This window comes from Erinaceus europaeus, chromosome 15 (assembly GCF_950295315.1).
Source record: "Erinaceus europaeus chromosome 15, mEriEur2.1, whole genome shotgun sequence".
NCBI lineage: Eukaryota > Metazoa > Chordata > Mammalia > Eulipotyphla > Erinaceidae > Erinaceus > Erinaceus europaeus.
Genome location: NC_080176.1, coordinates 49,656,183 through 49,683,032, shown reverse-complemented (window position 1 = coordinate 49,683,032; position 26,850 = coordinate 49,656,183). Strand labels below are relative to the sequence as shown.

General features: G+C 43.9%; 1 protein-coding gene across 1 annotated transcript in view; it reads left to right on the top strand.

The window, feature by feature from the left end:
• The first annotated feature begins 4,521 nt into the window (after nucleotides 1–4,521).
• Nucleotides 4,522–26,850, top strand: part of MOCOS (molybdenum cofactor sulfurase) — a 116,464-nt gene continuing 94,135 nt past the window's right edge. The window contains exons 1-3 of the mRNA XM_060173720.1: nucleotides 4,522–4,742; nucleotides 23,475–23,564; nucleotides 26,652–26,718. Of these exons, the coding sequence (XP_060029703.1) occupies nucleotides 4,601–4,742; nucleotides 23,475–23,564; nucleotides 26,652–26,718 (299 nt within the window). The 5' untranslated portion in view covers nucleotides 4,522–4,600. The remainder of the gene's footprint in view (nucleotides 4,743–23,474; nucleotides 23,565–26,651; nucleotides 26,719–26,850) is intronic.

Sequence of the window (26,850 nt, the reverse complement as noted above, 5' to 3'; positions counted from 1 at the left end):
GGGAGAATAAGAAACAGGAAAAGAGGAATGAAAAGAGTACTAGGGATAGAATGCAGGGTGTGCCTGGAAGGCTTTGGGAGCCAGGCCGAGTCGGAAGCTTGGGGATTGGCGGCAGGAGCTTAGGAGAGCGTATTAGAGGCTCTGTGAGGACTGATGGGAGAGTGACCCACCCACTCTTCACTCCTGTGGTCTGCCGTGTACTGGCATGTTCTTGCTGTTTTGAACACTGTGAGTTTAGCTATATAATGGAGCTTTGTTCCCAACCAGATTGTGACTCTGAGCTGCCTTTTTGGCTTCTATTCACAGAAAAGGACTCCTATCACTGTAGGGGACGGAACTTCCTGTGGCTCTAATCATTCTTTCCACTACTCTCAAGTTGCCTCTCCAGAGCCACTATTCTGCCAGCCTAGAAGAGGCTCATTACTATTCTTTTCTTGCTTGCTGCTCTGCAGACCCTCTTCTGATTTCTCAGGTACCAAGATCTAGGTTAACAGGTTCATGCTACTATGGCAGCATACATTTCAATGGTCTAGCAGGAAATACTAGATAAATTTAATTATCCAAACCAAATCCTCCTTTGTTTTGCCTATCTCTGCACCATTTCAAATTTTTCCCTAAATTATCACCTTTTGAAACTTGCTCTCAAACATGCTCAGATTTCTTCCTTGACCACCACATGCTCTAACACTGAGAGACACTCGCTGTTTTTAATGTGTGTAAGAATGAATACCTTTTGTACAGTGAAGTTCTTATAAAAAGGCCAGGATCACAACATCCCTGGGAAGGAACTAGACCTGGTGAGCTGCACCAAGAATAAAACGTCATTAAAGTGAAGATAGTTTGGTCAAAATCGGGTCTCCTCTTGTCTTTCTAAACTGGCCCTTGGGTACATATTTTTCATAGTTCTCGGATAGAAAAAGCTCTAAGTAGGAGCTGAAGAGCTGTTTTCTCCAGAGCCATGGGTGCAGAAGTTAGCTGCCTGAGGCACCAGGACTAGCAGCTGGATCAGAAGAGACCAGACAGTGGGAGGTGTATAGCCCAGGACCCAGGAACTCACTGAATGACAGTCATTTGCAAAACATTCTTGAGTGGGGCATGGAGGGTTCTGCAGCAGAGGGGGAGGCAAATCATATATGATGATTTGATATCCAGAATAAATAACCAAAACTCACTAATTTATATTGGGTTTAAAAATGGGCTGTCTTGAAGATATTTCTCCAAAGTAAGTATACAAATGGCTTATAAGCACATAAAAATGATACTTAGCATCACTAATCATTAGGGAAGATACAAATCAAAAACAGACACAGCCTTACTCTTAGTAGGATGCTGCTATCAAATAGGAAATTAAGTACTAGTGAGAATACAGAGAAATTGGAGCTCTTCACTGTTGGAAAATAATAAACAGTTACAGTGCAACCAAAAAATCTCACTTCCAAGTTTTATATACCAAAGAATTAAAAGCATTGTCTTGGAGTAAGCGGTGAAGCAGGTCTGCAGGTGTCTATTTTTCTCTCCCCACCTCTATCTTCCCCTCCTCTCCATTTCTCTCTGTCCTATTTGGCAACAACAACATCAATACAACAGTAATAACCACAACAATGATAAAAACAGGGCAGCAAAAAAGGAAAATAAATATGTATTTTTTTTAAGAAAGCAGTACATTTATGTTTATAATATTCACAGTAGTTAAGGTGTGGAAATTTGGATAGACAATGCAATATGTGTATGTGTATATATATAGTGGGACATTATTCAGTCTTAAATTCTGACGTGAACCACATGGATACAATTTTCATTATGCTAACCATATATAATTGTGTATAAATGCATGGTCACATTTATATACAGTACCTTGAGTAGCCCAGCTTAATGAGAAAATCAAATAAATGGTGGTTGCAAGGGACTGGGAGGAGAGGAGGAAGGACAGTTACTACTTAACGGACAGAGAGTTTCAGTTTCGCAAGATGAAAACAGTTCTGGAGATAGATTGCCCAACAACCTTAATGTACTACTCAGCCATGAACTTAAAAAAGTTTAAGATGATAAGCTCAAGATGATAAGCTTTATGTTACTTATACTTAACCAAAACGAGAAAAGAAAGACAAGTGATCTGTAGCAACACTAGGATGTGATGCCTGTGCACAGAATGCCATGAGGATAGAGGCGCTGCTTACAGTCCAGGGAGATAACCTAGTCCTTCACTTCAGAGTCCAGCACATGGACACCTGCACTTGCATGATGGGGGTTAGTGAAAATCACAGAACACCGTGGTCCAGGAGGTGGCGCAGTGGCTAAGGCACTAGACAGACTGTCAAGCATGAGGTCCTGAGTTCGATCCCTGGCAGCACATGTACCAGAGTGATGGCTGGTTCTTACCTCCTATCTTTCTCATGAATAAATAAATAAATTCTTAAAAATCACAGGTGGGGGTATAGCATAATGGTTATGCAAAGAGACTTTCATGCCTGAGGCTGGCTCTCAAGTCCCAGGTTCAATCCCCCACACAGCTATAAGCCAGAGCTGAGCAGTGCTCTGGTTAAAAAAAAGTAAAAAAATCATAGAACATTAAGCTGTTCTTAAATGTGAAAAGTTGGAATCTGTGTGATAATACACTTCCATATGACTGAGGCTAGTCAATGCCTACAAAGTTGGCCCAGAGGAGATAGACCCTTCCTGGGAAGTAAGGTATAATAAAAGTGAGAAACTACGATTACTTCAAGGGGCAACCTCTCCCACTCTTCCAGCTTAAGAGATGGGGAAATTGAGGCATTGAGAACATGGTCACTTACATAACAGAGTTACCAAACACAATGAACTGTTTAGGCTTTGAAGACTGCTTTCCCAGGTGCTAGCATGCCTAGCTTCCCTGTGGTCAAGTAATTCTTTGCCTCCATTCCCCCTCCTGTGAGCTGCCTTGTTGAATCATGAATGCCGGTGCGTGTCCAGTGCAGTGCTCCGGAGTGTATGGAATGACCCACACAGTTTTTGTCACTGTTGCCCAAAGTCACATTTACAGGAGGGAGAGCAGTGAGTGAAGAGAGGTCAAGATATCAGTCAGGCTCTAAGAAGGCCAGATGCTATGAGGAAGAGAGCATTAATTACATGGGCTTTCATTCCTTTCCGAACAAGATTGAGTGCCTGTTGCTTGCTTGCTGGTCCTGGGGATTGGACAGTGAGCAAAAGCCTTGGGGTAGCCTTCAGGCAGAAGTCCCTGAAGCCTTGGGGTGCTCGTGTGCCTACTCTAGCATCCCAACCCCCAAACCTATGTCAGGGCCAGAGCCCTGAGCTAGCCTTCTGCCCCACTCCACCCGCCAGGGTCTTCCTCAGACTTGTTCCAGAGCTGGGTCAGGGTGGACCAAGTTCACTACTTTCTTGTGGAACCTCATGCTGGGTCACCGGGTGGCAGAGCCCGCCGGGTGCTTTTCAGACAGACAGCCTGGCCCTGGATTCTGCAGGGAGTAGGCCTTGAGTGAGTCTGGGGTGAGCCAGAGTGTCTAAGCCGCTCAATGAGTCAGTGAACTTGTGACTTGGGTGCCTTCTCTACTCTGACTCATTGTCATTGAGCTTCAGTCTGTGGTCCATTATCGAAGCTCATCTGAGTCCCCCTCATCTTGGTTTCCCACCTGTCGCTGCGCAGCAGTTTCTACAACTGCTTCCCTAAACTTGGCTCCACACCGCACATCTATTAGGTCTGCAGTACCTGGTCCCCATTCCATTCTCTGAAGCGAGAAGCACGTGAGGCTCTCTCCCCCCTCCACCCAACCACCGTCTTGCAGTTGGGTTCCACTTCGTGCACCTGCCCGCCCACTGCGAGCCCCCCCCCCCCCCCCCCCCCCGTCCCCAGTTGGCTGCTTGTGCAAGTGGTTTTAGTCGCATTCTTGGTTCTGGACACTGGTGGTGAGGACAGCTCCTCTCGTCTGGGCGCTCTCCTCGGGTGCAGGGGCGCTGAGCTCAGGCCAGAAGGTGCTCCTACCGGACTGCTTTCCCGCTGGTGCGCAGTTACCCAGACCTGATGAAGCAATCGCTCGGATCCCCAATCTGTTTCCTCTTCCACCCTTTCCCATCCCACTGGGGAGCAACAATGTGGAGAGCTCAGGGTCTGCTTAGAAGGGTGTGTCCCTCCTCCCCTGGGGATAATGCTGGTCTCTGGCCCGGAGAACTAAGCAGGAGAATCCCCTAGTTCCTGGACGCCGAACAGATAAAAGCAATTTGTTGCGTATTCTCTGGCGGGGTGAGTGTGTGTTGGAGGGAGGACGGGGGGTGGGGGTGGTGGGGGTGGTGGGGGGGTGGTGGTGGTGGTGGTAATAGACAGACGGGAAGTTTGTATCCCAAGTGTCCCGGGCTATCTGAGTGGGCTCTGAGAAACTATTCAAAACAAGACACTCCAACCCCTCCCCCAACTGGGAAGAGATGAAATTGCGTAAGTCAGTGCGCCCCGGGCGAGCCTGGCTTCTGGGAGAGGCACCGCCCGGCTGCTTGGACCCGGTGTCCCTGGAGGGCGGGGAGCGAGCCGGGGGCGGAGTCGCTGAGGGCTGGTCCCGGCGTTTTCCTGGGCCAGGCCGGTCGGACCGGACTGTGCTGCGGCCAGGCCTGGGTCATGGCCGGCGGGGCGGCTCAGCCCGGGGCCGAGCTGCTGACCTTCGAGAAGTTTCTGGACTCGAGCGCTCAGCGGCTTACCTATGGCTACGGCCGGCGCAGCCTGAGCGAGCTGCGGGCGCGCGAGTTCGGCCGCCTGGCAGGTGAGGTTGGCGGCCACCTGCACCCGGCTGTCCAGGCCGCGGGGCTGGGGGGAAGAGGTGTCAGGAACCCGCATGAAAAGGAGGTCCTCTAGGTGCGGCGGTGTTACACCTTTCGAAAGCACTTTGCACCGAAAATTCTGGAGGGATTTATCCACGTATCCAGTTGCTGGAGGAAACTTCCTGAGGTCCCAGCAACCGCCAGACTTCTTATTCTTGCTTCTTAGTTTTTCTTGTTCTTTTTAAAAATTGTTAATTTATTTTAGAAAGTTACACACACGGGAAGAAAGAGGGGAGAGAGAGAGAGAGAGAGAGGAGAGGGGAGAGAGGAGAGAGAGAGAGAGAGAGAGACTGGCTCCAGAGCACTGCTCAGCTATGGCTTATGGTGCTGCTGGGGTTTGAACCTAGGACCTCAAAGCCTCGGGAATGAAAGCCTTTTGCATGACCATTATACTATCTCTCCAGTCCAGCTCCCTATTTTTTTTTTTTTTTCCAGTGGTGCAGAATTAATCTAGGCTTTTGCATCTGTCTTTGCCTTCCGTGGACAGGCTTCAGGGTTCCTTTTGCTTTTGTTTGCCTTATGGGGAGACAGATGCAGACAGGTCCAGCGATGTCAACTGCTTGTCCTGGGCAGGAGCAGTGCGGGGCAACAGGCGATTGCGGCCTGGGGGCTGCGGTAGCGAGACAGTGTCCTCTGGAGGCTGCACTCCAGCTGACTTCACTGGGATGGCTTACGCCAGCTTTTTACTTTTTGAAGCTTTATTTTTTTTCTTCTTTTATTTATTTATTATTGGATAGAGACAACCTGAGAGGGGAGGGAAGATAGAGAGGGAAAGAGATAGAGACACCTACAGACCTGTTTTTACCACCTGTGAAGCTTTACACCTGCAGGTGGGGACCAGGGGCTTGAACCCAGGTCCTTGGTGCACTGTATGTAGTGTGTGCGCTTAACCAGGTGAATCACCACCCGGCTCCAAGCCTCATCTTTCATCTTAGTGGCTCAGCCTGAGCGAGGGCTCTTGACTCTTACTTGGGGGTAGATGAGGTGGGGGCTTGAATTAGCCCAGCGCACAATTTGAGCTTTAAGAACGGGAGGATGATGGTGAAGGCGATGGCCCTGGCGAGCTAGGCAGCTTACCTGGGAGGATGTCTGATTTTGCTACTTGCGCTATCCAGGTTGGAGCCCCCTGTAGATTACAGGGGAGTACTGTACTACAGCACTGTGGAAAGCTGTTTCTTTTCCTCTTCTCTCTCCCTCTTGCAGTCTCCTCCTCTTCTCAACACTACAATCCCCCTACAACAGAAGAACACAGTGAACAAGAAACTGGACGCGAGGACCGCGTTCAAATCGTGCTTGTGAGGAATCCAGGAGAACTGCACGGCTGAAGTCAGCCTTCCTGTAGTGGTCCGCGGTTAGAGCCCTAGCTCCAAGTTGGGCTTCTTCCCTTTGGTCCTTGCGGGGAGGAGCTTAGAAAGCTCCTTGCGCACCATAGTGTGTGACTAGCCAGGTGTGCCACTCCTGGACTTTAGTAGGAAGGCTCTGAAAGGAGACCTAACCTCCTTTCTGTTCCCTCCCATTCTTCACATCTGCCCATCCACTTGCTGAACCTGAGACTTCCAGAACCTCAGGCATGACAGTCTCTTTGCATAACCTTTATGCTATCTACCTGCACCCGTTTTTTTAGTTTTTCTTTTTATAAAAAGGAAACATTGACAAAACCATAGGATAAGAGGGGTACAACTCCACACAATTCCCACCACCAGAACTCCGTATCCCATCCCCTCCCCTGATAGCTTTCCTATTCTTTATCCCTCTAGAAGTATGGACCCAGGGTCATTATGGGGTGCAGAAGGTGGAAGGTCTGGCTTCTGTAATTGCTTCCCCACTGAACATGGGCATTGACAGTTCAATCCATACTCCCAGCCTGATTTTTTTCTCTCTGTCTTTTTTTTTAAACATTTATTTATTTATTTGCTTTTGTTGCTCTTGTTTTATTGTTGTAGTTGTTATTGATGTCGTTGTTGGATAGGACAGAGAGAAATGAAGAGAGGAGGGGAAGTCAGAGGGGGAGAGAAAGACAGACACCTGCAAACCTGCTTCACTGCCTGTGAAGCAACTCCCCTGCAGGTGGGGAGCCGGGGGCTTGAACCAGGATCCTTCCGCCAGTCCTTGCACTTTGTGCCACCTGCGCTTAACCCACTGAGCTATCCCCGACTCCAGCCTGTCTCTCTCTTTCCCTAGTGGGGCGGGGCTCTGGGGAAGCGGGGCTCCAGGACACATTGGTGAGGTTGTCTGTCTAGGGAAGTCTGGTTGGCATCATGGTAGCATCTGGAACCTGGTGGCTGAAAAGAGAGTTAACATATAAAAAAACCAAACAAGTTGTTGACTAATCATGAACCTAAAGGCTGGAATAGTGCAGATGGGAGTTGGGGAGTCTCCGTTTTTTAGATAGCTGCCAGTCTCTTGCCCTTATTCAGCTTTTGCAATCCTTACTTTGATAAGGTTAGCTTTGGTGTGAGTGAGGGAAGTGTAATAGGAAGTAGGTGAGGAGGGTATCTGAGTCTATGTAGACATTATTTCATTATGAACTTTATACTGACTCACTGCAGACTAGTGTGTACTTTTGCTTTCAGGTATATTTTTTGCCCTAACTTATGTGAACATATGCTCTATCTCATGGGACCTGATCTATATCTAGGTTTTGGGACTTTGTTAGGAAGTGAACCACTTGGAATGGAATTGGAGAACCCTATGAAAGGAAAGGTCTCACCCAAGTAATGAGGCTGAAGTGAAGCATGCTGAGGTGGTACTCACTGCGTTGATTAAGTTGGGATTGGCAGATGCAATATCATTTGATATGAATTGAGAGAAGCATACAGGAAAATCAGCCCCACCGTAGAGGTTCCAGGACTGGGGGAAATATAGGCTCTATAGAGGAAGCGGGAGATTCCTATTGTCTTAGGGTTTAAGAAGACAAAAGATAGTTATTGTTATAATCAAATTTTTTGGCAATTGGGTTAAATTTGAAATATCCCTTTGTTAGGATTTGTTGTATCATACACAACATCACCATAATTTATGCTCTTTGACATTATTTGTATATAGCTGTGCCACTGGTTGCTTCTGTTCTCTCTGGCCTAAATATATATATATATATATAATTTTTATTTATTTATTCCCTTTTGTTGCCCTTGTTTTATAGTTGTAGTTATTATTGTTGTTGTTGTTGATATCATTATTGTTGGATAGGACAGAGAGAAATGGAGAGAGGGGAAGACAGAGGGGGTAGAGAAAGATAGACACCTGCAGACATGCTTCACCCCTTGTGAAGTACTCCCCTGCAGGTAGGGAGCCGGGGGCTCGAACTGGGATCCTTAGCCGGTCCTGGTCCTGTGCTTTGCGCCACATGAACTTAACCCGCTGTGCTACTGCCCAACTCCCCCTTTTTCCTTTTTTTTTTTAAATAATATATATTGTCGGGCTAGCGTGGGGGTGCCTCTTCCCAGGTGCATACTCTCTGGGTTGGAGAGAACTTGACCCAAGCCAGCCTGGGCTGCTACTCATTCAGTGACACGAGGGAGATGACTCAGGAACAGACTCGTGGAGGCGAGGCAATGCAATATCCCCTGGTCTAAGCTTTTAAGTGAGACATCATAGAGTAGAGCACTAAAGTAAAAACCCTGAGTTGAGGGTGAGGGTGGATGTTCGGCTTCATGGAGTGCTGGGTGGGGGTGGGATGGGACAGTCTTTTGGTGGTGGGAATGTTGTTTATGTACACTCCTATTAATTTGTAGTCATATAAATCACTATTAATATGATAGGGGAAAATTGATTGAATGCCTCAAACTTTTTTAAAAATATTTTTTATTATCTTTATTTTTTTATTGGATAGAAACAGCCAGAAAATGAGAGGGAAGGGGGAGAAAGGGAGAGAGACAGACACCTGCAGCCCTGCTTCACCACTTGTGAAGCTTTCCCCTTGCAGGTGGTGACTGGGGGCTCGAACCTGGGTTCTTGCACATTGTAACGTGTGCTCAACCAGGTGCGCCACTACCTGGTCCCAGAATGTCTCAAACTTTTTAATGCACAGACCATAGGCTGAGTCTTTTCCCACTAGGGAAAGAGATAGGGTGGGAGTATGGATAGAACTGTCAATGCCCATGTTCAGCGGGGAAGCAATTACGGAAGCCAGACCTTCCACCTTCTGCATCCCATAATGACCTTGGGTCCATACTCCCAGAGAGTTAAAGAATGGGAAAGCTATCAGGGGAGGGGATGGGATATGGAGTTCTGGTGGTGGGAATTGTGTGGAGTTGTACCCCTCTTATCCTATGGTTTTGTCAATGTTTCCTTTTTATAAATAAAATAATAATAATAATAAAAAGAGAGTCAACATATCAAAGACTCAGCCTATGATCTGTGCATTAAAAAGTTTGAGACATTTGTGGTCCCCGAAGTGGCACAGTGATAAGGCTTTGGACTCTCAAGCATGAGGTCCTGAGTTCGATCCCCGGCAGCATATGTGCCAGAGTGACGTCTGGTTCTTTCTCTCTCCTCTTATCTTTCTCATTAATAAATAAGTAAAATCTTTTTAAAAAGTTTGAGACATTCAATCAATTTTTTTCACTCATATTAATTAAATAGTGATTTATATGACTACAAATTAATAGGTGTGTACATAAACACCATTCCCACCACCAAAAGACTGAGTCCCATCCCATCCCATTCTCCCCCCTCCCCCACAGTGAAGCTGAACTTCTGCCCTTGCCCTCAAACCAGAGATTTTTAGTTTGGTGCCCTGTTCCAACCCCCACCCATTCTTTTCCATTCTTAACATTGCTCATCCACTTGCTAAAGACAGTCTCTCACCCATCCCTCTGCTTTCCATCCCCCCCCCCCATCATTCTTTATTTACCAGAACACTGCTCAGCTCTGGTTTATGGTGGTGTGGGGGATTGAATCTGGGACTATGGAGCCTCAGGCATGTTTGCGTAACCATTATGCTATATACCCCCACCCCTTTCACATTCTTTTTCTTGGAATTTTTTTTTAATGAAAATTTTATTTTATTTAACATGACTTCTCTTTTTCTGTAAATTTCCTACCCACAGAAATAGACTGATACAGTGCACACCACCAGGTGCAGTGGGAAGGAGAGACTCCTTCTTTTGAACCAATTTCAGAGGATTCCAGAGCAAATATTTCTGTAGGCAATTCTTTCAACACCCACACCTCCTTAATCTACTAATCCCTTTTAACTGATCCCTCACACCTGTTATGGCTGACCCCTCCCCCCCAAGTAAAAACGTGTTGGAGGTTCCTCCTTGGTTCACAGTAGTCCCTCAGTGAACAATATCCCTTCTCTTAAACTCAGATTTAGATTTGCTAGTCAGGATCCCAGGCTGGTCTTCAGAACCTCTTTAGCATCTACTGCATTGAGGTAGTGTTGTGTGTGCCCCTCTGTACACAATGAGCCATAAGAACAGATCATTTTCCTCATGACAGACCACATATACCAGTGTGGTCCCTATATATAGCTCAGGTGTATGGTTGACTATCTAGGTTTGTGGGAATATATATATATATATTTATTTATATATATATATATATATATATATCTTTTACCAGACCACTGCCCAGCTCTGTGTTTTTAAAGTTATTTATTTATTTATTCTCTTTTGTTGCCCTTGTTGTTTTTTTTATTGTTGTAGTTATTATTGTTGTTACTGATGTCGTCATTGTTGGATAGGACAGAGAGAAATGGTGAGAGGAGGGGAAGACAGAGAGGGGGAGAGCAAGATGGACACCTGCAGACCTGGTTCACCACCTGTGAAGCGACTCCCCTGCAGGTGGGGAGCCGGGGGCTCGAACCAGGATCCTTCCGCCAGTCCTTGTGCTTTGTGCCACCTGCGCTTAACCCGCTGTGCTACCACCCAACTCCCGAAGCTGGGACTTTGGAGCCTCAGGCAAGACTGTCTCTTGGTATAACCATTATACTCTCTACCCAAACATCTGGGAATATTCTCTGTAATACCCACTAATCTCAGAGTCATCTGTTGATGATTTCCCAGAACTCTATAGGTACATAGGTTCATTAATTAGTGCACATTGCCAGAATTTTTGTATATTATGTACTAGACTGTTGGGCACTAATCTGACTTTTCCACCACTGACAGTTTGGGAACATAACCACTTTTTTTTTCTCATAGGGCAGGGAAAAACGAGCTGAAACAACACAAGTTATAACTACTATTCCTTCACACACACACACACACACACACACACACACACACACACACACACACACACACACCAGTTTTTCTGCATGCTTGAGAATTTGTCCAAGTGGATTTTAAAACTTTAACAACAAAGTTTTATTGATTTTATTGTTGAGAGGGAGAATTAGAGTACCACTCTGGTGGTACCTGTGCTGTTGGGGTTCAAACTTGAGCCCTCATGCTTCAGAGTCCAGTACTTTATCCTCTCACTTTATCTCTTATACCTCAACCTCTCAAAAGGCTTAAGGATCTAGAGGCTGAGGTCCAAGAGATAAAGGAAGTGATCATAGAACTTAACCAGCACCTTAAAAACAAGAAGCAGGGGAGTCGGGCTGTAGCGCAGCGGGTTAAGCGCAGGTGGCGCAAAGCACAAGGACCGGCATAAGGATCCCGGTTTGAACCCCGGCTCCCCACCTGCAGGGGAGTCGCTTCACAGGCGGTGAAGCAGGTCTGCAGGTGTCTGTCTTTCTCTCCCCCTCTCTGTCTTCCCCTCCTCTCTCCATTTCTCTCTGTCCTATGCAACAACGATGCCATCAATAACTACAACAATAAAACAACAAGGGCAACAAAAGGGAATAAATAATAAATATATATATATATATTTAAAAACAAACAAACAAACAAAAAAAAGCAAAGGCCTGTCGTGATCTTGACCCACCCTAATTCCTCTGCATCTTGCCCTGAGGCCCCTATTTTGGCAGACACTTGTCCGAATTCCCCTTTGGACTCCACAGCCACTTCTTCGGCCACCCCCATTTTGGCAGACACATGTCCGGAACCTCCTGCTGCCTCCACGGCTGCTTCTTCGCCCACCCCTGTTTTGACAGACACATGTCCGAATTCTCCTGTAGCCTCCAAAACCACTTCTTCGGCCGCTTGTCCAGAAGCTTCCACTTCGGTGACTCCTCCTACCGCTACACACTTATCAGAGCAAGTCCACACATTTCCGGTCAATGTTGCCCCCAATAGACAAAAACCTGAGGCCTGGTATCCATATTCCGTGACACACCTGAAGGAACTACGCCAGGCTATCAAGGATGACAGTATTCATGCTCCATGGACCAGGTCCATTTTACAAGGCCTGCTTCAGAACCTTAATACCCCCCAAGATTGGAGGGATGTAAATCGCGCTACGCTCCCAGGCCCCCTCTTCCTGCAATGGGAGGCATTCTTTCGCGACGAATGTTTACAACAATCGTGGAAAAATATTCAAAATCAGCCAGAGGGGAATTTTTTTTTATTTAAGAAAGGATTAATTAACAAAACCATAGGGTAGGAGGGGTACAACTCCACACAATTCCCACCGCCCAATCGCCATATCCCACCCCCTCCCCAGTAGCTTTCCCATTCTCTATTCCTCTGGGAGCATGGACCAAGGGTCATTGAGGGTTGCAGAAGGTAGAAGGTCTGGCTTCTGTAATTGCTTCCCCGCTGAACATGGGCATTGACTGGTCAGTCCATACTCCCAGTCTGCCTCTCTCTTTCCCTAGTAGAGTGGGGCTCTGGGGAAGCTGAGCTCCAGGACACATTGGTGGGGTCTTCAGTCCAGGGAAGCCTGGCCGGCATTCTGGTGGCATCTGGAACCTGATGACTGAAAAGAGAGTTAACATACAAAGCCAAACAAATTGTTGAGCAATCATGGACCCAAAGCTTGGAATAGTGGAGAGGAAGTGTTAGGGAGGGTACTCACTGCAAACTCTAGTATACTTCTGCTTTCTTACTTTGGTGCCATACTCCAAACTCAGTCAATTTCTGCTTTGCGTTTCTACTTCTTTTTTTTTTACATGCATAACATTCCCCAGATTCCCATTTAACAATACAACCCCCACTATGTCATTCATCATCTTTCATGGACCTGTATTCTCCCCACCCAACCACCCACCCCAGAGTCTTTTACTTTAGTGTAATACTCCAATTCCATTTCAGGTTCGTCTTCTGTTTTCTTTTCTAATCTTGTTTTTCAACTTCGGCCTGAGAGTGAGATCATCCCGTATTCATCCTTCAGTTTCTGACTTATTTCACTCAACATGATTTTTTCAAGGTCCATCCAAGATCGGCTGAAAATGGTGAAGTCACCATTTTTTACAGTTGAGTAGTATTCCATTGTGTATATATACCACAACTTGCTCAGCCACTCATCTGTTGTTGGACACCTGGGTTGCTTCCAGGTTTTGGCTATTACAAATTGTGCTGCCAAGAACATATGTGTACACAGATCTTTTTGGATGGATGTGTTGGGTTCCTTAGGATATATCCCCAGGAGGGGAATTGCAGGGTCATAGGGTAGGTCCATTTCTAGCCTTCTGAGAGTTCTCCAGACTGTTCTCCACAGAGGTTGGACCAATTGACATTCCCACCAACAGTGCAGGAGGGTTCCTTTGACCCCACACCCTCTCCAGCATTTGCTGCTGTTACCTTTTCTGATGTGTGACATTCTCACAGGAGTGAAGTGACATCTCATTGTTGTCTTGATTTGCATTTCTCTGACAGAGACTTGGAGCATTTTTTCATGTGTTTCTCGGCCTTTTGGATCTCTTCTGTGGTGAATATTCTGTCCAAGTCCTCCCCACATTTTTGGATGGGGTTATTTGTTGTCTTGTTGTTGAGTCTGGCAAGCTCTTTATATATGTTGGTTATTAAACTCTTATCTGATGTATGGCATGTAAAGATCTTCTCCCATTCTGTGAGGGGTCTCTTGGTTTGGGTAGTAGTTTCTTTTGCTGTGAAGAGGCTTTTTAATTTGATGTAGTCCCATAGGTTTATACTAGCCTTAGTCTTCCTTGTAATTGGATTCGTTTCATTGAAAATGTCTTTAAAATTTATGCGGAAAAAAGTTCTGCCAATATTTTCCTCTAAGTATCTGATAGTTTCTGGTCTAACATCCAAGTCCTTGATCCACTTGGAATTGACTTTTGTATTTGGTGAAATACAGTGATTCAGTTTCATTCTTCTGCATGTTTCAACCCATTGTTTCCAACACCATTTGTTGAAGAGACTCTGCTTTCCCCATGTAATAGTCTGGGCCCCTTTGTCACAGATTAGATGTCCATACGTGTGGGGCCTCATTTCTGGGCTCTCAATTCTATTCCACTGGTCAGTGTGTCTGTTCATGTTCCAGTACCAAGCAGTCTTGATGACAATGGCCCTATAATACAGTTTGAGATCTGGGAGTGTGATGCCTCCGGTTCTGTTCTTTTTTCTCAAGATTGTTTTGGCAATTCTAGGTCTTTTCTGGTTCCAGATAAACATTTGTAGCATTTTTTCTATTCTCCTAAAAAATGTGCTTGGGATCTTGATGGGGATAGCATTAAATTTGTAGATGGCTCTGGGTAATATATTCATTTTGATGATGTTAATTCTTCCAACCCATGAACATGGAATATCTTTCCACTTCTTTGTGTCTTTTTCAATTTCTTTGAGTAGGGACTCATAATTTTCAGTATACAAGTCTTTCACTTCTTTGGTTAGGTTTACTCCTAGATATTTTATTGTTTTTGTTGCTATAGAAAAAGGAACTGATTTCTGGATTTCAATTTCTTCTAACTTAGTGTTTGCATAGAGGAATGCCACTGACTTTTGAATGTTAATTTTATAGCCTGACACATTACTGTATTGCCTGATGATTTCCAAAAGCTTCTTGCTGGATTCCTTAGGTTTTTCCATGTATACTATCATGTCATCTGCAAATAAGGAGAGTTTGACTTCTTCTCTTCCAATCTGTATGCCTTTAATTCCTTGCTCCTGCCTGATTGCTATGGCAAGAACTTCCAACACTATGTTGAATAGTAATGGTGATAGTGGGCAGCCCTGTCTGAGGGGAAATGCTTCCAGTTTTTCACCATTGAGTATGATGTTGGCTGTAGGTTTGCTATATATAGACTCCACTATCTTGAGGAATTTTCCATCTATTCCCATTTTTTGTAGTGTTTTGATCTTAAAGGGATGTTGTATTTTGTCAAAGGCTTTCTCTGTATCTATTGATATGACCATGTGGTTTTTGGTCTTGCTTTTGTTGATGTGGTGGATCACATTGATTGATTTATGTATATTAAACCAACCTTGCATACCTGGGATAAACCCCACTTGGTCATGATGAACAATCTTTTTTTTTTTTTTTTAGAATTTATTTATTTATTAATGAGAAAGATAGGAAGAGAGAGAGAGAGAAAGAACCAGATATCACTCTGGTACATGTGCTGCCAGGGATTGAACTCGGGACCTCATGCTCGAGAATCCAATGCTTTATCCACTGCGCCACCTCCTGGACCACAATGAACAATCTTTTTGATATACTGCTGTATCCGGTTGGCTAGAATTTTGTTTAATATTTTTGCATCTATGTTCATCAGAGATATTGGTCTGTAGTTTTCTTTTTTGGTTGTGTCCCTGTCTGCTTTTGGTATCAGGGTGATGTTGGCTTCATAGAAGCTGGCAGGGAGTATTCCAGTGTCTTCAATCTTCTGGAAGACTTTTAAAAGTAGAGGTATTAGTTCTTCTTTGAAAGTTTTGTAGAATTCATTTGTAAAACCATCTGGTCCAGGACTTTTATTTTTGGGAAGATTTTTGATAACTGTTTCAATTTCATTAGCTGTGATGGGCCTGTTATCCACTTCCTCTTTACTTAGTTTTGGAAGTTGGTAGGTATCTAGGAAATCATTCATTTCTTCCAGTTTCTCTAGCTTGGTGGCATATATTTGTTCATAGAAGCCTCGCATGATATGTTGAATTTCTGTGGTGTCTGTTGTGATTTCTCCTCTTTCATTTACTATCCGATTTATTTGGGTCTTCTCCCTTTTTTGTTTTGTGAGTCTGGCTAAAAGTTTGTCGATTTTGTTTACTCTTTCGAAGAACCAACATTTACTTTCATTGATCTTTTGTATGGTTTTCCTATTCTCAATGTTATTTATTTCTGCCCTAACTTTAGTAATTTCTGTCCTTCTGGTTGCTTTAGGGTTCCTTTGTTGTTGTTCTTCTAGGTCTTTAAGATGTGCAATCAGGCTGTTTATTTGTGCCTTTTCTTGTTTCCTAATGTGTGCTTGTATAGCTATGACCTTCCCTCTTAGGACTGCTTTAGCTGTGTCCCAAATATTTTGATAGCTTGTGTCTTCATTTTCATTGAACTCTCGAAACATTTTGATTTCTTCCTTGATTTCCTCTTTGACCCAGAAGTTGTTAAGAAGTGTACTGTTGAGCTTCCACATTTTGGCACTGTTACTAATCTTTTGTTGATTGTTAAGTGTTAGTTTAATTCCACTGTGGTCTGAGAAGATGCTTGGGATGATTTCAGTGCTCTTGAATAGGCTGATGCTGTCTTTGTGGCCTAACATATGGTCTATCCTTGAGAATGATCCATGTGGATTTGAGTAAAATGTGTATTCCAGTTTCTTGGGATGAATGACTCTGAAAATGTCCCATAGTTCTAGTTTATCTATCTCTTCATTTAGCTCCATTATGTCTTTACTGATTTTCTTCCTAGATGATCTGTCAAGTTGAGATAGTGGAGTGTTGAAGTCCCCTACTATGATTGTGTTACTGTTAATATATTGCTGTAGCTCTTTCAGTAGAAGTTTGATGTATTTAGATGGCTTCTCATTGGGTGCATAGATATTAATAATTGTTAAGTCCTCTTGATTGACTGATCCTCTGAGCATTAAGTAGTGTCCATTCCTATCTTTTTTAATCTTATCTATTTTAAAGTCTATCATGTCAGATATGAGAATAGCTGTTCCTGCCCTTTTTTGTGGGCCATTGGCTTGAATGATAGTTTTCCATCCTTTCACTTTAAGTCTGTGTTTGTCTTATTGTGTTAGGTGAGTTTCCTGTAGACAACATATTGTTGGGTTGTGTTTTCTGATCCATCTTCCTACTCTGTGTCTTTTAGTAGGTGAATTCAGGCCATTGACATTTATTGATATCAAAGATTGAAGATATTTTAATGCCATTCTTGTAGAGTTTTAGAGTGTTTTGATATATGTCCTATTTGTGGTGGTCTGGTTGTTTATAGGAGACCTTTCAGAACTTCTTTCAGGGCAGGCTTGGTGATGGTTGCTTCCTTCAACTGTTGCTTGTCTGAGAAGGTTTTGATGCTTCCATCTAGTCTGAATGACAGTCTAGCAGGATATAGTATTTTTGGCTGAAAGCCTTTCTCATTGAGTACTCGATAGATATTTTGCCATTCTCTTCTGGCCTGTAGTGTTTGTATGGAGAAGTCTGCTGCTAATCTTATGGGTTTTCCTTTGTAGGTGACTGTTTTTCTCTTGCAGCCTTGAGGATCCTTTCTTTATCCTTATTCCTTTCCATTCTAAGTATGACATGTCTTGGTGTCTTTAGGTCTGGGTTAATTCTGTTTGGGACCCTCTGGGCTTCTTGAATCTTTATGTCTTTGGTGTTGTCTAGACTGGAGAAATTTTCAGCTATTATGGCCTGGAGAATGCTTTCTTCCTCTCCTTCTCTTTCTTCCTCTGGTAAGCCAATAATGCGTATATTGTTTCTTTTGAAGTCATCCCATAGGACTCTGTTGTTGTTTTCAGCATCTCTTAATCTCTTTTTGAGATCTCTTACTTCTTTTTTAGTTGTCTCTAATTCATCTTCAATCTTGCTAATTCTGTCTTCAGCCTCATAGATTCTATTCTCTCTGCCCTCTACTGCTTTCTGGAGTTCATCTATTTTGTTGCCCTGCTCTGATACTGTTTTAGCTTGTTCAGCTAGTTGCCTTCTTAGCTCAGAGATTTCAGCTTTCAGCTCTCTAATAACCATGAGATTATTAGAATTTTCTTCCATATTCTCATTTGTTGTTCCTGCATTTCTGATTACAATTTTTTCAAATTCTTTACTCACTCCTGTTATTATTTCCTTAGCTAATGTTTGGATATTGAACTCGTTTTTTTGTGCTTCACCCTCTGGAGGACTTTTAGCTGGACTCTTGTCCTGGTTCAAGACTCCAATATTTTTTCTTGTTGTTTTAACCATTTTATATATTTTGTTATGAGTTCCCTTTATCAGTACTTTTCAAATTATTGATCACTATTGCCTGGATTGACTTGTGTCTAAGTAATTTAATTAAACGGTTTACTGTGGTGGAAGTTAACAGTTTTTTTTCAATCCCTGAATTGGAGCTCAGTGGTGTAAAAGCCTCTTTTTTTTCTTCCCTGTAGGCTATGGGTGCCTGAGGGCTTTTAAACTATCAATAGGCTTCTTAGCTTAATCACTGACTCCTGACCAAGAGATAAAGCAGGGTGTGGCAGAGATAATCCAGTGTTTATGCAAAGAGACTTTCACAGCCCCTCAGCTATGCCACCGAGGTATAGGTCTTCTCCTGAGTTTCCCAGTTAGATCTCTGTCCCCTGGTGTCCCTCCCTGTTGCTGCTCCAGATTCTGAGGGTAGTAGCAATGGAGACTCAGAGTTGCACTTGGTGAGTCTCTGGGGAGTCCTTTCCTCCCTTCAGCTGTCCCCTTGTTGTGGAGCAGACTGGAGGTGGTGTCTCCACTGATAAACTGCTGAACTGTTAGCAGTCACTTAATCTCTCCTTAGGCCCCTCTCTCCTCTCTGTCACCAGCCACGCGTGTTTGTACTCACGGGTTATTTACTGGGTTCCTGTGGTCATTGTAGTCCTGTCTTGTTTCGGTCCGGGTGGTCTCCTTTGGTATTCCTAGTTGATCTGGGAGAGGAGAGGAGAGGAGCCAGAGGGGAATTTTGATGCATTGTTTGGAACAGGCCAATTAGAAACAGGGATTCAACAGGTGGAAGCCAAGTTTCCACTGGGGTATTTTGATCAGGTACGCCTGTGTGCATTAAAAGCATGGGAGTGATTAACACCACCTATGGGAGCGGCCTCAGCCCCCATTCTCTCCCTTCAACAAGAACCTGATGAATCCCTTGCTAAATTCATTTCCAGGGTCCAGTCGAGTTTGGAAAGGAAGATTTATAATCCTGATGCTCGTTTTCTCCTCCTGCGACCCATAGTCTGGGATGGAATGCTTCCGCATTTTCGACAGGCCTGTATCACTCTTAAAAACGAACACCCAGATACTTTGATTATAGCTACACAGGATCTCAGATCAAGCTCTTTTCAAGGACCTATGTTACAGGCCTATGCAGCTACCTTACATAAGCAAAAAGGGGCTTGCTTTCAGTGCGGTCGCCAAGGGCATTGGCGTAACCAATGTCCAGAAAATAGACCGTGACCCCGCCTCCAGTCAGGGCAACCCCGTCTCCAGTCAGGGCAACCCCACCTCCAGACAGGGAATCAGAGACCATGAATGCCTTGTCCCAGATGCCGGGATAGCCTGAGGGTACTTCTTCCCGAGCTAGTGCTCTCTGGGTTGGAGAGAACTCAACTGGAGCCAATCTAGACTGCTGCGTGGGAGAGGGATCAGGAACTTGTGCCTCACCAACTTCGCAGGAGATACACTCTGGAACTCTTGGAGCCGGAAAGCAATCTCCAAGTGTCTTTAATCAGAAGAGCAGCTGTTTTTATACTCTCCAAGTAGGGTGGAAACAGGATGTGATATAGAGAGGGTGGAGAGAAAAGTTACTGGTGAAAATCAGAGTGTGACAAGGAGGGGGCGGAGCAGGTGAGAATCCTGTCACTGAACCACCAATGCCCTGGAGTGCTTTATGTAAATGTAAAAGTGATTTATGTAAATAGACCAAAGCTTTGAATGGGATTAAATCTATCCCTATATAGGCATATGGTTAAGCAGAAGCCAGGGGGAGCTGGCATACTATCCAACACTGGATTTTCCTGGATATCTGGGTGGACAAAAGTTGTTGGCATTTCCTTCCTTCCTTCCTTCCTTCTTTCCTTCCTTCCTTCCTTCCTTCTTCCCTCCCTCCCTCCCCTCTCTCCATTCCTTCCTTTCTCCTCTTCCTTCTCTTTCTCTCTCTCTTTTCGCTAGTTCTTCTGTATTTCTGAATCTTTAGTTAAAGAGAACATTATTCTAAAACTGAGTTTTTGAACTGGGTAGTACATTTATGTGGCTCCAAATTCCACATGAGCGGGGCCAGGTGGTGGTGCACCTGGTTAAGTGCACACATTACAGTGTGAAAGGATCTAGGTTCAAGCCCCTGGTCCCCACCTGTAGGAGGAAAGCTTCATGAGTGGTGAAGCAGGGCTGCAGGTGTCTCTCTGTCTCCCTCTCTATCTCTTCTTCCCCTCTCAACTTCCCATTGTCTCTATCCAATAATAAGTAAATAAAAATATTAAACAACAACAACAGTGCATTCCACATGAGTCAAAGGAACATAAAGAATGACCAGAACGCTCCCCTAACTCCAGAGTCAACCATGCCTTGTGTATGTTTTTTTTCTTACACCGTTAAATTGAAAGTTCTCACCAGGTGACATGGTTTATACTGATTTGCTTATAGCCTTTCATAGGCACTATCATGCCATTCTTTCTGCTGTTGTATTCCCAGCAGTTAGAATGGTGCCTGACACAGACTAAGCACTCAGTAAATATGTCTTGGAGTTCTTGTTCTCTGTGTTAATAATTGCAAAGTACTGTGTGTTTAGCTTTTATTTATTTATTTATTTATTTTAACCAGTGCATTGAACAACACTGACTTAAGGAGATTTTGATCCTGGGACCTGGAGACCTTAGGTATGAGAGTCCATGGCATAACCATACCACCTCCCTGGCATATTTTTTCTTTTTCTTTATTTCTTTTTTGTTTTATTTTAAGCAGAACACTTTTAGACTCTAGTTTACAATGGTGCTGGGAACTACATCTGGGATTGGTGCTCAGGCATGAAAATCTTCTTGTATAATTAACCACTGTGCTGTCTTCCCAGCTCAACAATTACTATACTTTAAATACATGTTGATGGTAATGAAGTCTTTTCCAGTCTTTTGCTTTTGCAAAAAATGCAGCACCAAATAAACTCATGGACCATTTTACAGAAGTGTTTGTGTTTATAAGATAAATTTATAGAGAGGAATTTCTGGGTCAAAGAGGGTTTATGTTCTAAATTGCTTTCCTTAGAGAACATATATTGATTTATGCTCTTACCAGCTTGTGCAGTGCGCTGTGTCCCCACACATCCACCCACACAGAGAGTTATCCAACTTTTTGACTTTGGTCATCTGATTGGTAGAGCTCTTTTATCTTCACTTTCATTTTTAAGATCTTTTTATTAGTGATTCAGTATTAATTTAAAAAATTACGTCAGCAGGGGTATAATTCCACACCGTTCCCACCATCAGACTTCTGAATCCCAAGTCCCTCCATTCATTTTCATTTTCAATTTTTCTTTTTAAAAAACACTATTTATTTATTATTAGATAGAGACAGAGAGAAATTGAGAGGGGGAGACTGACAAGGAAAGAGATAAACACCTGCAGCCCTGCCTCACCACTTGTGAAGCTTTTCCCCTGCAGATGGGAACCGGGGGCTTGAACCCGGGTCCTTGTGCACTGTAATGTGTGTGCTTAACCAGGTGCACCACCACCTGGCCCTTGTTTTTTAGTTTTTAATGACTGAAACAAGACATCTTCAATCATCTGGAAGAACTATTAGTTCTTGCCAGTCTTGTACCTCTACTCAAACTTCACCTTAGTCTCTCAATGGGTCTTGCATTTAAGAGCAGGTTCTTGGGGGCTGGGCGATAGCGCAGCGGGTTAAACGCACATTGCACAAAGTGCAAGGACCAGCGTAAAGATCCTGGTTTGAGCCCCTGGCTCCCCACTTGTAGGAGGGTCACTTCACAAGTGGTGAAGCAGGTCTGCAGGTGCCTATCTTTCTCTTCCCCTCTTCTCTCAATTTTCTCTGTCCTATCAACAATAATAACAACAACGGTAAACAGCAAGGGCAACAAAGGGGAAAAAATAGCCTCCAGGAGCAGTGGATTCCTGGTGCAGTCACCAAGCCCTAGCAATACCCTTAGAGGCAAAAAAAAGCAGGTTCTCAGAAACATCCATGATGACAACAGTTTTTAAAAAAATTTAATTAATTAATTTATTTTTAAAGATTTAATTTATTTATTAATGAGAAAGATAGGAGAAGAGAGAAAGAACCAGACATCACTCTGGCACATGTGCTGCTGGGGATCAAACTCAGGACCTCAGGCTTGAGAGTCCAAAGCTTTATCACTGCACTACCTACCGGACCACTATATTATTTTTTTGAGAGAGATGAAGAGAGAGAGATAGAGAGAGAAAAACACCAGAGCACTGCTCAACTCTGGTTTATGGTGGTGCGGGGGATTGAACCTGGGATTTAGGAGCCTTAGGCATGAGAGTCTGTTTGCATAACCATTATGCTGTGATGACAACAGTTTTGTCCAAGGAGATATTTATAGGGTACTTTGTGGGCACAAGGTGATTGTAATTATAAACTTTCATGAAAGACTTGATCTTTGACCTCTTGGCGATTTTCTTCTTGCCCATGGCAGCTGTCACTTTGTGTGGGTAATGGTCAATCCCAGCCACCAGAACATGGGTGGTCTGAGGCACCATCATCAATGTTCTTTATGATGATGGTTGTGCCGTCTGGAGTAGCATCCAGCCAAGACCAGCAAGCAGCACCTTCCCAGGTTTCATAAAATTGACAACAATCTCTGGGGCCTATAGCAGAAAGGAAGCACCAACATGTCTATTCCTTTCACCCTTCAGAGATCTCCAGTCTATATTCTCCAAAGCTTTCCCAGCTACTCTAGGATTGAGGGAAGTAGAATTCACTCCTGGAAGGGAGAATCCCAGCTTGCCTGCCTTGGGAAGCTGCTCGGAACCCCTACAACATGCTGTGAGTCATAAAGTGAAATAACTTCCCAGTCATTAATCACAAGTTTCTTGGGCTTCTCTGTGTATGAAACTGTCCCAGGCTCCTGAGAAAGCTGGTTTAGATGGGGGTAGATAAGATGGTTATGCAAGGAGCCTTTCATGCCTGAGGCTCTGAAGTCTCTGGTTAAAAAAAAAAAAGAAGGGGAGTCAGGTGGTAGCACAGTGGGTTAAGCGCACATGGCGTGAAGCGCAAGGACTGGTGTAAGGATCCCGGTTTGAGCCCCCAGCTTCCCACTTGCAAGGGAGTCACTTCACAGGTGGTGAAGCAGGTTTGCAGGTGTCTTTCTCTACCCCCTATCCGTCTTCCCCTTCTCTCTCCATTTCCCACTATCCAACAATGACGACATCAACAACAACAATAATAACAACTACAACAACAATAAAAAATACCAAGGGCAACAAAAGAGAAAATAAAATAAAAAAAATAATTAAAAAAAAATGAAGAAGCTGGTTGATCAGGAAGACTCAGGACCTAAAGGTCATTAGATACAAGAGTGCAAATTTTCTGTTGCTTATACTTAAGCAACATCTTTCAAAGGGCAGGGAGAAAGTGGGGTCCTGATGTTAAGCCTAAATGAACCCAGTGGGCTGTTAGGCTCACATGAACCAGGTCTAGGTAGAATGAATGAGATGCTTATACAAGATAACCAGAGCTTTGTTTTGTATTGTCTTTCAGGAACTGTGTACCTTGACCATGCCGGAGCTACCTTGTTCCCCCAAAGCCTGCTTGCCAGCTTCACTAACGATCTCATGGAAAATGTTTATGGTAAAGAAAGACACACTATAGCTGATTTTTTATTAGTGAATTAAGAATGGTTGATGAGGAAAAAAGAAAGAAAGAAAGAAAGTGGCCCAGGTGTTGGCACACCTAGTTAAAAGCACACGTCACAGTGCACAAGGTTGCAGGTCCAAGCCCCTAGTCCCCACCTGCAGGGGGAAAGCTTCACAAGTTGGGGAGCAGGCTGCAGGTATCTCTCTGTCTCTTTCCCTCTCTGTCATCCACACTCATCTCAATTCCTCTCTGTCTCTATCCAATAATACATAAATAAATAAATAGTTAAAAAAAGAAAAATAATAATGGTTGACATGGTTACAAGATTATAGGGGTATAGTTCCATACCACACCCAAGACCAAAGTTTTATCACCCATCATCCCTTCAAGGTAACCACTATCATTCCCAGAAAGTTTTAAAAAATATTTATTTATTTCCTTTTGTTGCCCTTGTTGCTTTATTGTTGTAGTTATTATTGTTGCTGTTTTTGTTGGATGGAACAGAGAGAAATGGAGAGAGGAGGGGGAGATAGAGAGGGGAAGAGAAAGAGACACCTGCAGACCTGCTTCACTGCCTGTGAAGGGACTCCCCTGCAGGTGGGGAGCTGGGGGCTCCAACTGGGATCCTTATGCTGGTCCTTAAGCTTTGTGCCACATGCACTTAACCTGCTGTGCTACTGGCCAACTCCCAAGATTCTTTTTTAAGATTTTAATATATATTTTATTTATTTGTTTTTTAAAGATTTTTTATTTATTTATGAGAAAGATAGGAGGAGAGAAAAAGAACCAGAAATCACTCTGGCACAGGTGCTGCCGGGGATCAAACTCAGGACCTCATGCTTGAGAGTCCAAAGCTTTATCACTACACCACCTCCCGGACCACTTTAATATATTTTTAAATACATCATGAGTAATGCAGCTATGGACATAGGGGTGCATGTGTTCCTTTGAATTGGAGCACACATATTTTTTGCCTAGAATGTTAGCTAACACTTCATCTAGTATATCTCTGATTAATAGATGTTGGGATAATAGATTGGAACCCAGCAGATCACACAAAACTGACAACCCCCTTGTAGGGAAGGGTGTCAGACAAGTATCCAGAGAGAGTTGTTCCCTGTGACATAAATTCTGAATGGGAAGAACCGGCTCAGAGACATTAGAGGAAGGAATTGGTGTCAGGCACAGAATATGAAGGTACTATGTTTGATAGGGTAACTCTGGGGGACTGGCACAGTGCAGAGGGTGGGGCTTCAAGGGTTTCATTCATTCATTCATTCATTCATTCATTCATTCATTCATTCATTAAGTGTTGAGTAGCTGATGTGTGTAGAAGCCGTGGATCTTTTATATGAAAAAAGTAAATATAGTCCCTTCCTTTATGGACTATGGTCTACTCAGGCTAAGACCTTAATTAAGTGAAAAGAGAAGAAACTAGATAAGAGAAGAACATGCCAGACACTCGTTTAAGGAACTTCCTGTATACCCACAATCCCTAGTGGGTTTGCATAAGTCCATTGTATGCTCGTCAGGCTGATGTCAGCTGTATGCTAATTACATTCATGTCCTAACATGAATGATGATATTCTGGAACAAACACAAAGTGCGTGGCTATCAGAAGGGGGAGAAAAACTAAAGATTGAGGGAGCCGGGTGGTAGTACAACAGGTTAAGCGTACATGGTGCAAAGCGCAAGGACCTGCATAAGGAATCCTGGATCGAACCCCTGGCTCCCTACCTGCAGGGGGGTCACTTCACAAATGGTGAAACAGTTCTGCAGGTGTCTGTCTTTCTCTCCCCCTCTCTGTCTTCCCCTCCTCTCTCCATTTCTCTCTGTCCTATCCAACAACAACAACAGCTAGAACAACAATAACAAAAACAACAAGAGCAACAAAAATTGGAAAAAATGGCCTCCAGGAGCAGAGCAGAGCAGAGGATTCATGGTGCAGGCACCGAGCCCCAGCAATAACCATGGAGGCAAAAAAAAAATGTGTACATATTAAATTTATTTCCTTGTCAAAACAAACAAACTAAAAACTAAAGATTGATAAGTAAAGGGTGACTCTGGGACAGTCTTTATCCTTGAGTGGATGATAGAGAAGAGATGTGATTCCCCCCCCCCCACACACACACATATACTCTTGTGTGAAGGCAGAAATGTGTCTTTGTAGGAATGGTGCCAGGAGCAGTATGTGTGCCAGGAGCACCATGTGAATGGTGGTGTGAAAGCAATATGTTAATTAACTAATGTTCAAGACTCTTCTGGTCAGGGGAAAGAGTCATCTCCTGAGGTCATGACCTTGGTTTCCTAGAGTTCATTAACCAAGTGGGGCCGACCACCTTTCACTCATCTTGTACAGAAGGCTCTTGCATTGGCTTGGCGGTTTCTGCACTGACTTTTTCTCTAGTGTCCTCCTTCTAGACACCATCTTATTTTGTTCATGAAAGGATGGTTTATTTTTGTGTGTTTAACAGCGTTGTTAATTTTTGATTTCATGTAGGCTGTTGTAACCACAGCTTTGAATGATTTCTGTAACTTTACCAAATAGTACAATCATCACTATAAATCAGTGAGAACACTTTGAGTCTCCCTATAAGATTCCCATTGACAACTGATCCCTGTTGCTGCCCAAGCCCCAGGTAAACAATAATCTACTGCTTTCTGGATCTCTGTACAGTCGCCTTTGCTGGACATGTCATATAAGTGGAATCATGTAAGATGGTACCTCTTATGTCTGGCATTTTTTGCTTAGCATGCAGTTGAGATTCACTTATGGCACAGCCAATTGTTGTTGCTGACAAGTCTCTTATTGTATGGACACGTCTGTTCACAGGCTGATAATATCTATATTGTCCCCCAGAATTTAGTTTTATCAGTAAAGCAGCTGTGAAATTCACATGCAAGGGCCTTTGTGTGGATGTATGTCCCCATATCTCCTAAGAATCTATTCCAGGAGTGGCATAACTAAGTCACAGGTAGCTTTTTTGCATACATTTTTGAGCTATGGAAGAAGGTTTGGAAGGAAGGTAGATGAAGAGATCATCAGTATCAACTTGACAGCTTTCCTTTTCCACCCGCCAGGTAATCCTCACAGCCAGAACGTCAGCAGCAAGCTCACGCATGACACAGTGGAGCAGGTTCGCTACAGGTGAGTGGGGAAGGTACAGGTCTGAGCAGGCACGTCCACAGGAGTGAACTTCCTCCTACCACCTGCCTGCGTTGACTTCAGGAAGGTTACATACAGCTGAGTGGCCGCACATGTGCGGTGATAAACATCTGA